A 14,656-nucleotide genomic window follows, 5' to 3' on the forward strand; every position below is an offset into this window, starting at 1 on the left:
AACTTACCCCCCAAACCCTCATAGTTGCGTACTTAATTACACTCCGGTGAATTACTCACCCACAGCTTACCTTACAGTTGCTCACTCGCTATTGTAGTTTTTTAATCGCTCTCACCGTTGCTCATTACCGTATTCGATATAGATAAAATAAATAGAGAAAAATCTTTTTAAAAAATGTGACCCTAGAGCCTTTTTGTTTTATTTCAGACTTTCGGTTTGATAGATTATGTTATGATCAGAATCGATTTCTTCCTAATTCTACCTTCAAAATTTTCAGAAGTTAACACATCTTCTGTTTCCCACATCATGCAGTGTAGCTTTATATACACTGGAAACAGAACCGTTACTTATCATTTAAATGTACATCAATATGTTCTTTTATTGTTTCTCTTAATAGGTAGACATTGTTTAAGTAATTGGCCTATTGGTATGTATGTCTCCTTTTATTCATTTTGACGAAAAAGGTAGGCACCAACGAAAAGAAAATAAATAGAACAATCAAACATGAATGTTTTGTTTTTAATTTGTTAACATGCATTTTCCAGATGCTTTTATTGAATATTAATGGTGCAAAAAAGTCCCAAAACAGTTTTATCTTCAGGACTGCAGGGCAACAGAAATATAGGAAGCATATTAAATGTCTACGCCTGGAATTATGCAAAGTGTGGGGTATATGTTCCCAATGGGAATTCAAACTTACTGTTAACTCCCAGTTCATAAATGAGTGAACAGATGACTTTGCAAAGCATCGCTGAAACAATCTGACAAATCGATGCCATATCAATATTGAGTTTTGAAACTGAAGAGAGAAAATTTAAGTTAATGCTCGCTCCAACAGAACAGCAATATTCTTTGTTTACGCCAATACAGTAGTGTTGGTCCCACTGGATGCATAAAATTTCATGATGGAGACATTATTGTAAATTGCAACTTTTTTAACAGTCTCATATAACAGAATGTTAGTAAATAAACATTAACAACACTAGCGGAACTGCAATATCTCGTGTAGTTTTAACTCTGCGCTCTAATTAATAGAACATGGTTAAAAAACATCCCATGAGTACATTATAAGCACTTGTGTGTTCGTATTTGGAGCAAAATGGTTTTATTTATCTTCCTTTATACAAAGTTAAAGAAATGTCAAAAAAATTAAAACTAGTTGTCTGTCTCTCGTGACATAATTGCTGTGCTTTTCGTCATTCTATGTGGTCCATGTTATACCATTAATATACACTGGGGAATCCGAAACGATAGATAAAAGAGCAGTTGTTTTATTGAATTCTTTTTTTTTCTTTTTTTCGGCGGCCCCTTAATCACATCACATGTGTAGTTTTGCTTCGTTCAATAATTTAGAACATTCCTACAACAAACAATTACGCTGCATCTTCCAACTTTTTGGCTATTAAAGTATCAAATAAATTTCCTTACAAATCAACTATTTTAGAAAAGTATAGACTTTCACTTAAATAAACACCAGCATGATCGGGACAAAAAATTCAATTCTTAACATTTCATAATAACCTCGGTGTAGTTCACTTCCAAAACTCAAAGCATTTGCGTTATGAACGTAGTAACAAAAGGGGACCAGTTGGTCTCGATCGTCCACATCATTGCGTCAATCAATTGTAAACAAGACCTTAACTTAGGGTCATCGTGGCAATGTGTAATGAAGTGTTGTTAATCCTTTTATTTTGATTTAAAATTTTATGATCACTAATGCAATTGTTAAACGTATCACGGGAGTATCCATGATAAAAACACCTCTCATGTCGGTGCCATATTTTGGGAGCGTCATATTATAAAAAGTGTTCCGAAAAAAATACATGCTGTGATATTTTTTCTCAAGAAATTAAAGAAAAACATCTTTTTTTCTTAATTCAAAAATTATTATTGTCCGCCAAATGGTAATGTTATGACATAAAAAGTAAAATTTATTCGAAATCTACGTAATCTAGAATGCCCCCTTTACAAACAATGTAATGAAGATGTACATGTAAATTATGGACTCTTCTCAGTCAATGCAAAGTCCGCAGCAGAGAACGTAATAACACATGTGCTCGCGCACTTCCTCTAACGTGATTGGTTCCTCCGTCTCACAACCGGAACTCGATGTTGTCCAGTCAGAAGATGAGCTGCCATTATCGTAAAAGCCAACCTTCTTGTCATTCCTGTAATATTATAATAATTATCAAAAAAATAGCAGTAATAATGTAGGAAGTTTTGACGAAACACGATTCGTCGTAAAACTTATTTTTTAAGCACACGATCAATTCCCTCCTGGCCACGTAAAAAAAGCACCAAAACAACCAAACAGTTGCAATAACATGTTGTTTCTATAATTTATTCATGTCATTAATGACAGGTTATGAATAAAATGAATTCAGTACTTTGATTCTTACCATTCTGGGTTTGCCACGGGCTGGGTAAAACAAACAGTCTCGTTTTTCTCCTGCGTGTTCGCTGTTGGTTGCCATGTATCCTTCTCTTCAATAACTTCCGGTTTCACTTTCGGTTTTTCTGTGAATGATATCCTACCCGTGTAAATGTCGGTCAAAGATATCCCGGTTTTGTCCGAGGCGTATCGTGCGATTAGTTTTGCCTGTTCACACTGCTGAATCCTCTGGGCGTTCACCGGATCACGAGTGACCGACACCCTGTGAGAGGGGACTCTGGCCTCACTGCTATCAACCCCCACTGTATGGTTGTCTTGTTCTAGATGTTGGGGTTGTTTCTGATTATTTTGCGGGCAAATCTTACCTTTTTCCATTTGGTGTTCTTCATTTTCATTTGATTTGTATTCAGAAGTAACAGTTACTGCATTTTTACTGCCAGAATTTAAGCCAATATTAAGATGATCTTGAAGTTCCTTGATGAGTTCATTTCTGCTTGTTTCTGACGGCTTATAGGCATCTATGAGGCTACGATTTCGATTCTTGTTGATGGCCAACCGCGGCGAGTTTAAACATTCATCAACGATCTTTTCCGTTCGTGGAGGGTGAGCGCTTTGACCTTGAGGCTTGGAGATATAAAACTGATCCCCCTCAAGCTGGCCATTGACCACTGGGATATTCTTTTTCGCCTTTTTATTCTTTTTCTTTCCTTTCTTGTTCTGAGTAACGGGGACACAGCTTTGGTCATTGTTACCCACGGTGTTGTCTGTACCGAAGTTGACATGCTCGCGGATATTTGTTTCACAGTAACCTATAACTTTGTTATAATTCAACCACGCTCCATCTCTGTTCAGGCCGCCGTAGTAATTGACGTGAAATTGCGGCCGCGGCAGAAACATTACGTTAGGCGCAATATTCGCCGTGATTGAAGAGCTGTAAAAAAAAAAACCCAACGAATATGCAGTTTATATCATATTCCGAAAACAAAAGAAAATTAAAAATAGATTAGAATTAGTTTTTCGTCAAATGAAAATACAATTCTGTACCTTTAGATGTTTCTTGTGTTTGGTTACAATGAGGTTTGCTTAGATTGCATGCAGTAGTGATTAATCAAATAATTAAGTTCCGTCGGGATGGTCACGGATCATTGGTTTTACATTTGTCTCGACATGCTTGACAGGTTTATAATGATAATCTCATATAAAATCAATAAACGATTATTGATCAATAGTTGGTTACGGCAAAACACCAATTAGAACATGGATATGGACACTTAGATTAATACAAGTCAGGAATATCGGCATTTCGAGCCGTCCGATTTTTGTAACTATTGATAAACATTGGTTGGTTTGAACATATTTTATTGTATATATAATATACAAAGGGTTCGAACACAAGTTCTTGCAACTTACATGTACTAGGATCTCACCCTAATACAGGTAATTTGCAATTGTCATAAAACATGGTATATACATATATATTGAAAAAAAAATGGTAAAGAACAAAATAGTATACTTATATAAATGTGTGAGAATTGGTTATAAAGCTCAGCACAGCTGTGAAAATTCTAACATTGTTTAATCATTACCCACTGTGTAGTTTTCCCTTTATAAGTAGATTGATAGATTTATTTGATATCATGTCTCTCGTAGGCTGATGATGAAGAATTATGAGGTCAATGAGTAAACTGAACGCATATTCTTTTTTATAAAAAAAATTCCCAAGATTATATTTAGTCTAGTACCTGTTCAATGAACTGAAATATGAAAACATAATAATATTTATGCAAAAGTCGACAGCGATCAACACGACGATAGATATGTGATATTATACACGAAATGGAGGAGAGACCATCAAGGGAATTTACATTCATTTATCATTTATCATGACAGCTTCGATCAAAAAACCCCAGGTGGATAATATGTATTTGAAAATATCGGTTTTTCAAATATGAATATCAAGTATGGCGTTGCTTGTATCTAACAGAATGGAAAAGTATAAGTGTGGGAGACCAAGATTGGTTTTAAAAATGAATTAATCTTTGTTATTTTATAAACGCAGAGTGGGGGTGGGTGGCAGGGAGATATTTTATTGTTTATATTTAATATTAAGTGGTGCTTCTCTGTTTCAGTTGCACATGAAGAAAAGAAAGTAATTGTTTGGGTGTTACTCTCATTTCAAAAGTGCACGACTTTGACTGATAATTAAAAAAAACATCATTATGTACATGTATTTACCGATATTCGATATATAATTATGTGGAAACGTTAGAGTAAGTGTATAACTTTGATAAAATAGGTTTACTGGTAATTAAGAATTTTGAATTATTGACTATACGATGTATATACTCCAATATGTGGGTGTGAATTGCGTGTGGGGCTATGTAAGTAATGATTTACAGTGCATATCACATGTGCAATATATGCACCAGAGTGTCAACAAATCAATGAAATAAATAATCAAGTCCATGTTTTGCAGGGACTACAGCCCGCGGCACCGGCAGATGACGTCACAGATAAAATTATTTAGGTATAAAAAAGTGTTAATTAATAATATATAGATCTATAATTCTTATCTTTGAGGTTCATCTGTGATAATAAACTTAGACAAACGTCTAGTTTTAAAGTCTAAATGAATGGTATACGTGTATTGTGTATGTATACATTCGTACACACAGGCGTGTGTTATGGGGAATAACTCTTACTATCGTACTACGAATACGGTAACTTTACTTTTTGCCTTCATTAATTGTAATATTTTATGTTGTGTTACTTTGTGTATATTGTGATATCAATCTCTTGTTCTTATTGAACATCAGGTAAAGAAAATGGCATTTATTTACAACAAGAGACTTTTATTGATCTCTTAAGGAAAAAAGAGCTATGTATGAACTATGAAGATAAAAGATATAGCTAATATACATAAATATTGAAAATTTCTATAGAATATAAAAGTTTATAACTTCCAAAAAATAAATAAAAAATAAAAAAAGATATAAGAATTTGATAGATCTGATGACTAATTTGTTGACCACCAAGCCTCTCTGGCGAAGATTTAATCAAAACCGTTTTTCTTTAGCATTTTGAAGAAGAAGAGAGAAAGTGGGGATGGGTTAGAGACTTACTTGTGACAGGTAATAAGAGTGTAATAAAACTTTATCATTGTTTCATGCATGCATGTACATGTACGTATACGCTAACCTGCGGACATCGAGGAACCAGCTACCACAAGGTGGCATAATATACAATTATTTAATGCTTGAGCAGTCAATAGACCAGAATATTTTTCCCGAGGTGCAGGGAACAGCTCAGTATGATCTATTGCCCGAGGCCAACGGCCGAGGGCAATAGATCATACTGTGCTGTTCCCTGCACCAAGGGAAAAAATTCTGGTCTATTGACTGTTCAAGCATCAAATAATTGTTTTATTACCTAATTCCTTTTTTAGTTTTCGGGGTTTACAATTTGCAAATTGCAGATGGTTTTCGTGCGATTATGCAATATACTCAGATTTTATTTTCATCTTTTACATGCACAAAACATGTTGCATGCATTACAACATATCAATTTAATATTAGTTTACACAAAGAAGGGGGAGTCTTCAACCCATTAGATTTTAAATAGTCTTTTACCCTATATAAAGCTTTAAAACTTTTGATTATTTGATACTCCATGCATTTTGATAACATTGAATTTAGTTTCACCAAGTACTAAAAACAGCGTCTATGTAAAGGAATATACATTCCCTGAGAACTATCGAAAGGATGTAACATTAACATACCCGCGTTCTGAAATACGTTGCCGGTCCAATAGATCGCAGTCTATTGACCGGCGGTCCAATAGATCGAAGTCTATTGACCGGCGGTCTAATAGATCGCAGTCTATTGACCGGCAGTTCAAAATAGACGCAAATATTTAATTTGTAATAAAACAACAAAATCCCGTTGATTAGGTAATAAAAGCAAATATGGCAATATATAAAACAGAAAACAATCTTCATTTGCATCATTTAATTGGAGGATGTGTTTATTAAGCAGAATTTAATATTTTCAAGTTTATTTTCTAAAAACCACCCTTGCCGAGCACATAATCGCAGGTCATTCAGATTGGGCTCAAAATGGGATTCAAAGTACATACACAGTATAATCTTAAGGTAGGTGTAATAGATAAAGAGATCCGGTTGCGTAATCAGACACCTCTGATTAACATATGTAAGCTACACACGCTAAGCTACTTGGATTAAATCAAATTTAGAACAGTTTTGCTCTAGGGTGCGATGCATCCTCTTAGCTGTTCATAATTTTAAAATGCCTAATGCTACATACTGTACTGCTACAGTAGATAAATTTATTTTTTTGAGATTTTTTTTTCATTGAATGTAAAACGGGAACAAACTTGTGAACGAAATATTTAAAATGATGCCCCTTGAAGCAGACAGTATAGTCAGCGATTGGTGGTAAGTACATGTACCTGGAGTCGGTACATAATTATGTTCACACATAATCATGTTACAAACGGGCTCAAAATACTATAACATGGCCAGCTTTTAAAGTGCATATCTGAAAGAAGTGTGCTTTTTTGATAAAAATTAGTTTGACTAAGTGCATGCTGAAAGAAAACAATACAAATCCTCGGGTAGAGATCGCCTCTCTTCGAGCTATCCTTTAGGAATTCACCAGGAGAGAAAGTTTTGACCACCATTATCGTTACTAGGATGACGATCTGCATACAATTACGCTTAAAGAAGCACCTACAATGTCGCGATGTGATCCTCTAAAATCCACTGGGATTTTCTTGTCTGTACTATTGTATTTACATACACAATGAATACGTTATCACCTACATTAAAAAGTATTGAGAGAGTTGCAATGACATAAAAAAAACTCTCTCTCTCTTTCTCTCCCTCTCAATCAGTCTCTCTCTCTCTCTCTCTCTCTCTGAGAGAATTGATTTCTTTACATGCCGTTACAACCATTGAAAACAAAAAATAGCTTTTAACATTTCCGTGAATCGATTCCGAATCACGAGTCGTAACTGTACTTTCTCTGGACCCCACGTAGCTCCGATAGCTGTCCACATAATCCAGTACATATTTGTACACTGCACACTGCGTCAACGGATTAATATACAGGAATCCAATAAAACTACTTCGTTATCATTGATTGGAGAGAACAAGTTTTAAATCTATTAATTTTCTTTCCAATACCCGTCACTCCATTCCCGTCGGCGCTGCCATTTTAAAGGTTCGCAACGCAGATTTTTAAAACACTCATAAGATATCGATAGAGGGCTCACGGTTAAACCCGGCTTTTCAATTAACGCTATTGAAATGATATTGAGACACGGGGTATTTAAATACCCCGTAAATGAAATATAAATTGAGGAAAAAAAGAATCGCACTGCTTTGGCAATTCTTTAAAATCCGCGCATGACAGATCTACATTTAAAGAACTCGAATTACTTAGCAACAGGTGACTTCCGTTTGAAACTGAAATGGAAGTTTTGAAAGATTTTAATCCACGTGGATAAGTTTACTTTAGAATTACTCGACATTTGCTGTCGGATACACACATAATACTACAGGTAGGTGCCTGGTTTATTTTTGAGAGGTCCTTTATCGTCCTCTTCCCTTCCGACTTCCGAATCAACTTGTTTATATTTTTTTCAGGGACCAAACCTTTAATCCCTTAAGTCGATGTAAATATAGGGTAACAATTTTTCATAATGATTAAGTAAAATTTCAAACAATGCATTGCATATCTTCTATACGGTACATGTATATCAAAGGGTTGACTAAAGTTACGTAAAGTTTCATTATCACAGACTAAATACAATCCCAGACATATTACGTGTTGAAGATTAAGACAACTTTTAGATAACAAATTTATTTTACCTGTCTTATTTTACTTATCTTTCAAACCTTTATTGCAAGACTTTATCACATATATTAACCATGAAAATTAAACGTTTCTTTATGTTCTACCGACCGGCAGTAAAATGCAAGTTTAAGTCTAACTTAGTCTGTTGTTTTATTATCAACTGATGCTGTAATAAGAAGTGAAGAACCATTCTTTGACTATTACATGTATAAGGTGATCATTACGTAATGATATTCAAGTAACGGTTCCTTTTTTACTGATAATTATATAATTATCACAAATTTCAGGGTTAAATATTGAATTATCGACATTTTTACAAAGACACTCAAAATGTAAATCAATATAATCACATTTTCCCTCTAAATTTCATCAGATCGGGGATTCCCCACCCTTTGCCACACATAATGAGTGACAGTGACGTCATGTCACGCAGTGACGGGCGAATGGCGAGCGCGACCAGCTCCTTCATGTATGTCCCTTTTGGTTTCACGTCCAAGACCCAATATGATGCCAACGAATCCCTCATCCAGATCAGGAGTGAGAATTTTTCGAAGCTCGTGCCCGAAAAAGACAATGATATTTGGAAACGCCCACCTCCTGACTTTCGACCACAGGTGTTTGCGCCAAAACCACCAAAGAGGAACTCCCGGGAAGCCATGAGACCAGAAAACTACGGAACGTTTCCCGGTAAACACGTGACGGTCAAGAGACCCGTTCGAAATGTGATTCCCCATATGCTGCGACCGGCAAAGCCCGATGAGGGCCGAATGTCGCTAAGGTTCCATATCGATAGACCATTCACCGCAAAGAAAAGGTTCGTCCGCGAAGGAATGTACAAAGCTGGACAATTCAAGAACCCACAGCCACACGATTTTAGAGGTGTAAGTGTTATACATTCTCAGTAATAAGTATGAAAGCTCCACCATTATATATATATGACATCCATGTAACTACCTGTAACTTCTTGAATATGTTTGTGTCCAGTTTGGTTGTGTTTCGCAAAAACTCTGATTCTCCTTTAATTCATTGAAAATTTTCAATAATTAAAAGATAACCATACCGCTATTAAAATCAATTCAATTTTCTCCATACAAAGTCTGATAAAAAACGGTAAAGTTTTAAGGTATCATTTAAACTTTCCATGTTTTATAATCTTCAATCTTTATTACAACACTTTCATGACAAATACCAGCACGTGCACAAGTACGTTTGCGGTTTCATTCATTATTCTTAACCATCAGTCTGTAACAGTCATGTTAAATCTAATACAGATACTGTATGTTTTATTTACTGTATAGTACCCACCAATTAAAAAACTTGGACTGGATGAATTTATGACAGAGTACGAGAAAGACCCGTACAGCATTCATTTCCACACAGGCAGACTGAACATAAGTAAGTGACACTCCAGGCCTGCAGTGAGCTGAAAAAATTTTGATCGCAGTTTTACTTTTTCACCATTATTCCTGTTGTAGATCTAAGCTAGAGTTCGTCTTGGTTTTCTGATTCAATGCCAAATGGTAGCGTAATTAATGTTTTACAATTTCATAAATGCTTTGCTCATGCTGCTACAGTCGTTAGTAAAATGTCATTTTCAATGTCTGCAGTTCACGGACTTCCACTTGAGAAGGCCACGGATCGAGACACTCGTGGCCGACAGATGGCGCCACCTAGAACCCCGGATAAAAAGTACGACGCTGATTTGATATTATCCAAGGGTTCTTGGCCAACGAAACCAGGCGAGCTAAACGTGAGTTATTCAGAACCTGTACACCATCTATTGCCAAATGAAACAAACTTAAGGGGGTTTTGCGACCCATCAAAATTCAAATGAAATGCAGATACCTGTATATCCAAATTATTAAGTAAAATGCATTACTATAAACATGTAAATTTAAGTTAATCATGACAAGTTATTCTGTATGCTCATACACGTTTTAAACTTTTAAAACAAAAATCACCTCCTTGGTGTGAAACAGCGCTCGATAGATATAGACATTAAAACTAACGGCACAGCGGCCGTACATATATGTACTTGTTGAGGAGATTACGCAGACCAGACAGCTCCCCTTTATTTGCATTTACCGTGTCTGTTTGTCCTGTTGATTTGACTTCAAACAACCAATAAAGGACTCCGTACTAGTTCTTATATCTGCAGGTCTATCCAAATAAAAAACACCTCATTGACAAACTTATTGCTCTTATGAAAATTCTGAATTGAATTCATGTCAGAACTTTTGTATATATTTTGTATATATTTAGCAAGTTTTTAGTTAAACATTAGGACCCAACCGTTGTTATACATGTATGTATACTTACTTAAAAAAAGTTTTGTTCAAAATGTCATTTTTATAACCATAAAGGATTTCGAACGAAATGCTAAAAAACTCTTTTTACTAATTTTTTTTAAAACGATGAATAATCAAAGAGTAGAGATTACTTATATAGCTTTAAGATCTATGCACCGATACACGTGTCTTTTACTAACCAATAATGCATCATGAACACATTGACAATAAAAAAATTGTTAATAAGTAAAAGACCCACTTAATATTTACATGTTTATACGAAGAGAGATCGATTAACGGATGCTATACAGTTGTATATGTAAACTTCGTTATCTCGATCTAGATAGGACTGTTTAAAAACTAAGGGTAAATATCAAAAAAAAAAATAAGTGGTTGGGACTTAAAAAGCACATCAAAATATCCATTGTATTCGATATATAAGTGTTAGAAATATCAAAGTTCAACTGTTGTATATCTACAAGTGTGATGACGCTGGTTGATCCTCCATTACAGAGACACCGCCCCCGCCATAGACCCGCACACTCAGCCTTCATGGACCGAGTGGACCGCACCCTACAGCATCAGTGGGCCAGGGAGAAAATGGACGAGAGCCTCCAAAACACAGTCACGTGATACAGATGACGCGGACAATTGAGGGTCACTAAAGATGTGATGTCACCAATTATTGCTCAAGCAGACGATACCATTTAATATGTTCATACATCCCCTGTCTGCTGAATGATGTGAAATATTATCCACTTTGTGGGGGAAATATCCCATATCAGTGTGCATTAAAGCATGTGTATGCATGCAAAGTCATGTCCAGTAATATTTCAGGGTAATATATACAAAACATTTGGATTTGTATGCACATGTGTTTCATTGAAACCGCCGGCGTTCTGTGATAAGTTAGCTCTCTGTGATATGCACGAATATTATTTATTTCTGTGATACTTGGTATGTTTTTGTTTTGCTTCATGAAATTCTTATTTCAAATTTTATTGGCATTTACAAAGTGCATAATTGTATTCGTACATTCTTTTGATTTAAACGTATTTTGCTTACTGTGTTTTGTAATGCAATTTTAATTTGCGTTTTGTTTTACTAATAATATTTATCGAATAATCTAAAACAATCAGGAATCGTTCTTACCCTAAGAACAATAACATATAATAATGCATACAAAGCATGTTTTGAGTAACATAAGGGTATCAACTTTTACTAACAGGTGACATTTATCATGAGCAGAATGTAATGAATACATTTGCCAAAAACTTTGTTGATTTTACATCATGCATATACATGGAATTAATAAAACTGTTGATGTTGAGATTTGTTTTGATTTTACAACATACAAGTGAAAAACTGTCAATGTGGCAGCAAACCGGATTTTCTTTTATAAATGTGAACTGTATCCATAATCCATGTCGACCCAGAATTGATAAACACTACCTACCGTATCCAGTGAAATGGAGTGCCCTATGTGCAATATTTTGCCAAAAAAATGACTAAGTTCAAAAGCTGGTACTTTTTTCATAAATTATCTGAAATCAAACTCCTAGCAATATGCACACCTCTGATATATGTACAACTGATCTGCAAAAGAACAACTTCCTATCTTGAAAACTGTGGAAGGAGTTATCCGTACAATGAGGGTAGTCTTTTGGCAGCCGCCCGCCCGTCATTTTCACCATTTTAATAACCGGATTTTTCCGTTGGAAAACCCGGTTAATAAAACTGTTAAAGTTTCATAATTGGGTTTTACAATTTCCTTATATATACATGCTTGAGAATGACTAGATACAGATCGAAGGTTGCAGTCCGATTAACTGAGCTGAACTACATGTGTGCGGGAGTTACCGATATTGAGAGTTATTAACTCTCAATATCGGTAACTTCCGCATTCTTATATCTTTCAAAAATAACATTAATTAAAATGATCTCAGAAGTTTACTTGTTCTTAATTTTTGGAAAGATGTAGAATTAAAAAAACATACGTATCTAGCTGTAAACAAACAATATAAAATACATTATTTCCTATTATGTGCTTTGGTACTCTTAAAGATTTCTTTTATGAACTTAAAGAAAAATAGGAATGTATTGCCGACAATGGCTGTTCTCATTTCTGTTTATTTAATCGATAAAGTCGTTTTCTTCAGATAGGCCCCGGGTAATATAGATTGTCAATCAAATAATTTCAATCATTCCAGCTAGATTTTTTTCTAGTTTTACTAAAAACAACATTCATCCGACATAATGATGGAGCTAGAGGCTTAATGCTGCTCAATTGCTAAGTTTGCTTTATGTGCTGTTACAGAGGTAACGTTACTCCTTTCTAAAGAGAAAATAATGATTACATCGATCTTTTTCAAAAATAAATAAATTTGGGGGGGGGGGGGGGATTGCTGCTGTTTTCGCAGCAAACATTTTTTTTCCATATATTAAAAAGTAAATAAAAATGGAGATGCCCCCCCCACCCCCATTTTGGGAGCATGAAAAAAATTGAAGTGAAAGGAGGGAAATTAACAGTGAAATTCATGTTATATAAAGCTATAGGAACACTATGCTACAAACCCCCTCCCCCCTTCCATCGGAGTTTCATTGTTTTGAGAAGTTGTCTTTTTTGGATAAGTCTGCCCCCTCCCTTAAAAAACGTTGTTACGTGCCTGTAAACATACTAAATCGATTTCACAACTGAAAATATTTTTACTGAGATTTTCAACGGGAGATAGGCCTACATGCCTATTAAATTCAATTTATCCTATTTTTATTGAGAAAACTGTCGTGTGCTCTCATTTTGACTAGCACTATTTGAAGCACGTGGAGGGATAAACCGAAAGTAATTTTTTGAACGTCATAACATAAAGTTGTCAGACATGGTTTTTTAATGTAATATAATGCGATAAAAATAATCATTAGCTCACCTGAGCCACAGGCTCAAGTGAGCTTTTCTGATCACAATTTGTCCGTTGTCTGTCGTTGTCGTCGCAGTCGTCATTGGCGTCGTTGTCATCGTCGTTGTTGTAAAATTTTCACATTTTTCATCTTCTTCTCAAGAACCACTAGGCAGATTTCAACCAAATTTGGCACAAAGCACCACTAGGTAAAGGGGATTCAAGTTTGTTCAAATGAAGGGCCAAGCCCTCTTTAAAGGGGAGATAATTGAGAATTATTGAAAATTTGTTGGTAATCTTCTTCTCAAAAACTATTAGGCCAGAAAAGCTCAAATTAAAGTGGAAGCATCCTAAGGTAGAGTAGATTCAAGTTTGTTCAAATCATGGTCCCCGGGGGTAGGGAGGGGCCACAATTGGGGGATCAAGTTTTACATAGGTATATAAAGAGAAAATCTTTAAAAATCTTCTTCTCAAAAACTATTAGGCCAGAAAAGCTCAAATTAAAATGGGAGCATCCTCAGATAGTGTCGATTCAAGTTTGTTTAAATCATAGTCCCTGGAGGTAGGGTGGGGCCACAATGGGGGATCAAGTTTTACATAGGAATATATAGAGAAAATCTTTAAAAATCTTTTTCTCAAAAACTATTAGGCCAGAAATGCTCAAATTAGAGTTGAAGCATCCTCAGGTAGTGTAGATTCAAGTTTGTTCAAATCATAGTCCCTGGTGGAATGTTGGGGCCACAATGGGGGAATGGATTTTTACATAGGAATATATAGAGAAAATCTTTAAAAAAAAAATTCTATTAAAAACTATTTGGCCAAGAAAGCTTAAATTGGCGTGTTACCATCCTCAGATAATGTAGATTCAAGTTTGTTCAAATCATGGTCCCTGGGGGTAGGGCGGGGCCACAATGGGGGATAAATTTTTATATATAGAGAAAATCTTTAAAAATCTCATCTGAAAACTGTTAGGCCAGGCAAGCCCAAATTTAAGTGGAAGCATCCCCAGATCGTATAGATTCAAGTTTGTATAAATAATAGTCCAGGGGTAGGGTGAGGCCACAATGGGGGATGAATTTGTACATAAGAATATATAGAGAAAATCTTTAAAAATCTACTTTTTAAAGACTTTTTGGCCAGAAAAGCTTAAACTTGTAGAGAGGCATCCTCGGGTAGTGTAAATTCAAGTTTGCAAAATCACAGTCC

The 14,656-nt window shown here is 35.3% G+C and overlaps 2 protein-coding genes across 2 annotated transcripts; one reads left to right on the forward strand and one right to left on the reverse strand.

Annotated features, from left to right (window-relative positions):
- Positions 1 to 690: 690 nt before the first annotated feature.
- LOC105324180 (uncharacterized) lies at positions 691 to 3,624 on the reverse strand. Its single transcript, XM_011423235.4, has 3 exons — positions 3,437 to 3,624; positions 2,400 to 3,323; positions 691 to 2,168 (listed from the first exon to the last, which is right to left on the reverse strand). Exons 2-3 carry the CDS (start codon positions 3,287 to 3,289, stop codon positions 2,012 to 2,014), a joined length of 1,047 nt encoding a protein of 348 aa, XP_011421537.3. The 5' UTR covers positions 3,290 to 3,323; positions 3,437 to 3,624; the 3' UTR covers positions 691 to 2,011.
- Positions 3,625 to 7,830: 4,206 nt separating this feature from the next.
- LOC105324172 (putative uncharacterized protein C7orf78) lies at positions 7,831 to 11,886 on the forward strand. The gene is made up of 5 exons (XM_011423225.4): positions 7,831 to 7,972; positions 8,642 to 9,149; positions 9,567 to 9,663; positions 9,876 to 10,018; positions 11,070 to 11,886. The coding sequence occupies exons 2-5, from the start codon at positions 8,673 to 8,675 to the stop codon at positions 11,187 to 11,189; spliced, it is 837 nt and encodes a 278-aa protein (XP_011421527.2). The 5' UTR covers positions 7,831 to 7,972; positions 8,642 to 8,672; the 3' UTR covers positions 11,190 to 11,886.
- The last annotated feature ends 2,770 nt before the right edge of the window (positions 11,887 to 14,656 follow it).

Source organism: Magallana gigas, chromosome 10, assembly GCF_963853765.1.
Source record: "Magallana gigas chromosome 10, xbMagGiga1.1, whole genome shotgun sequence".
Classification (NCBI taxonomy): Eukaryota; Metazoa; Mollusca; class Bivalvia; order Ostreida; family Ostreidae; genus Magallana; species Magallana gigas.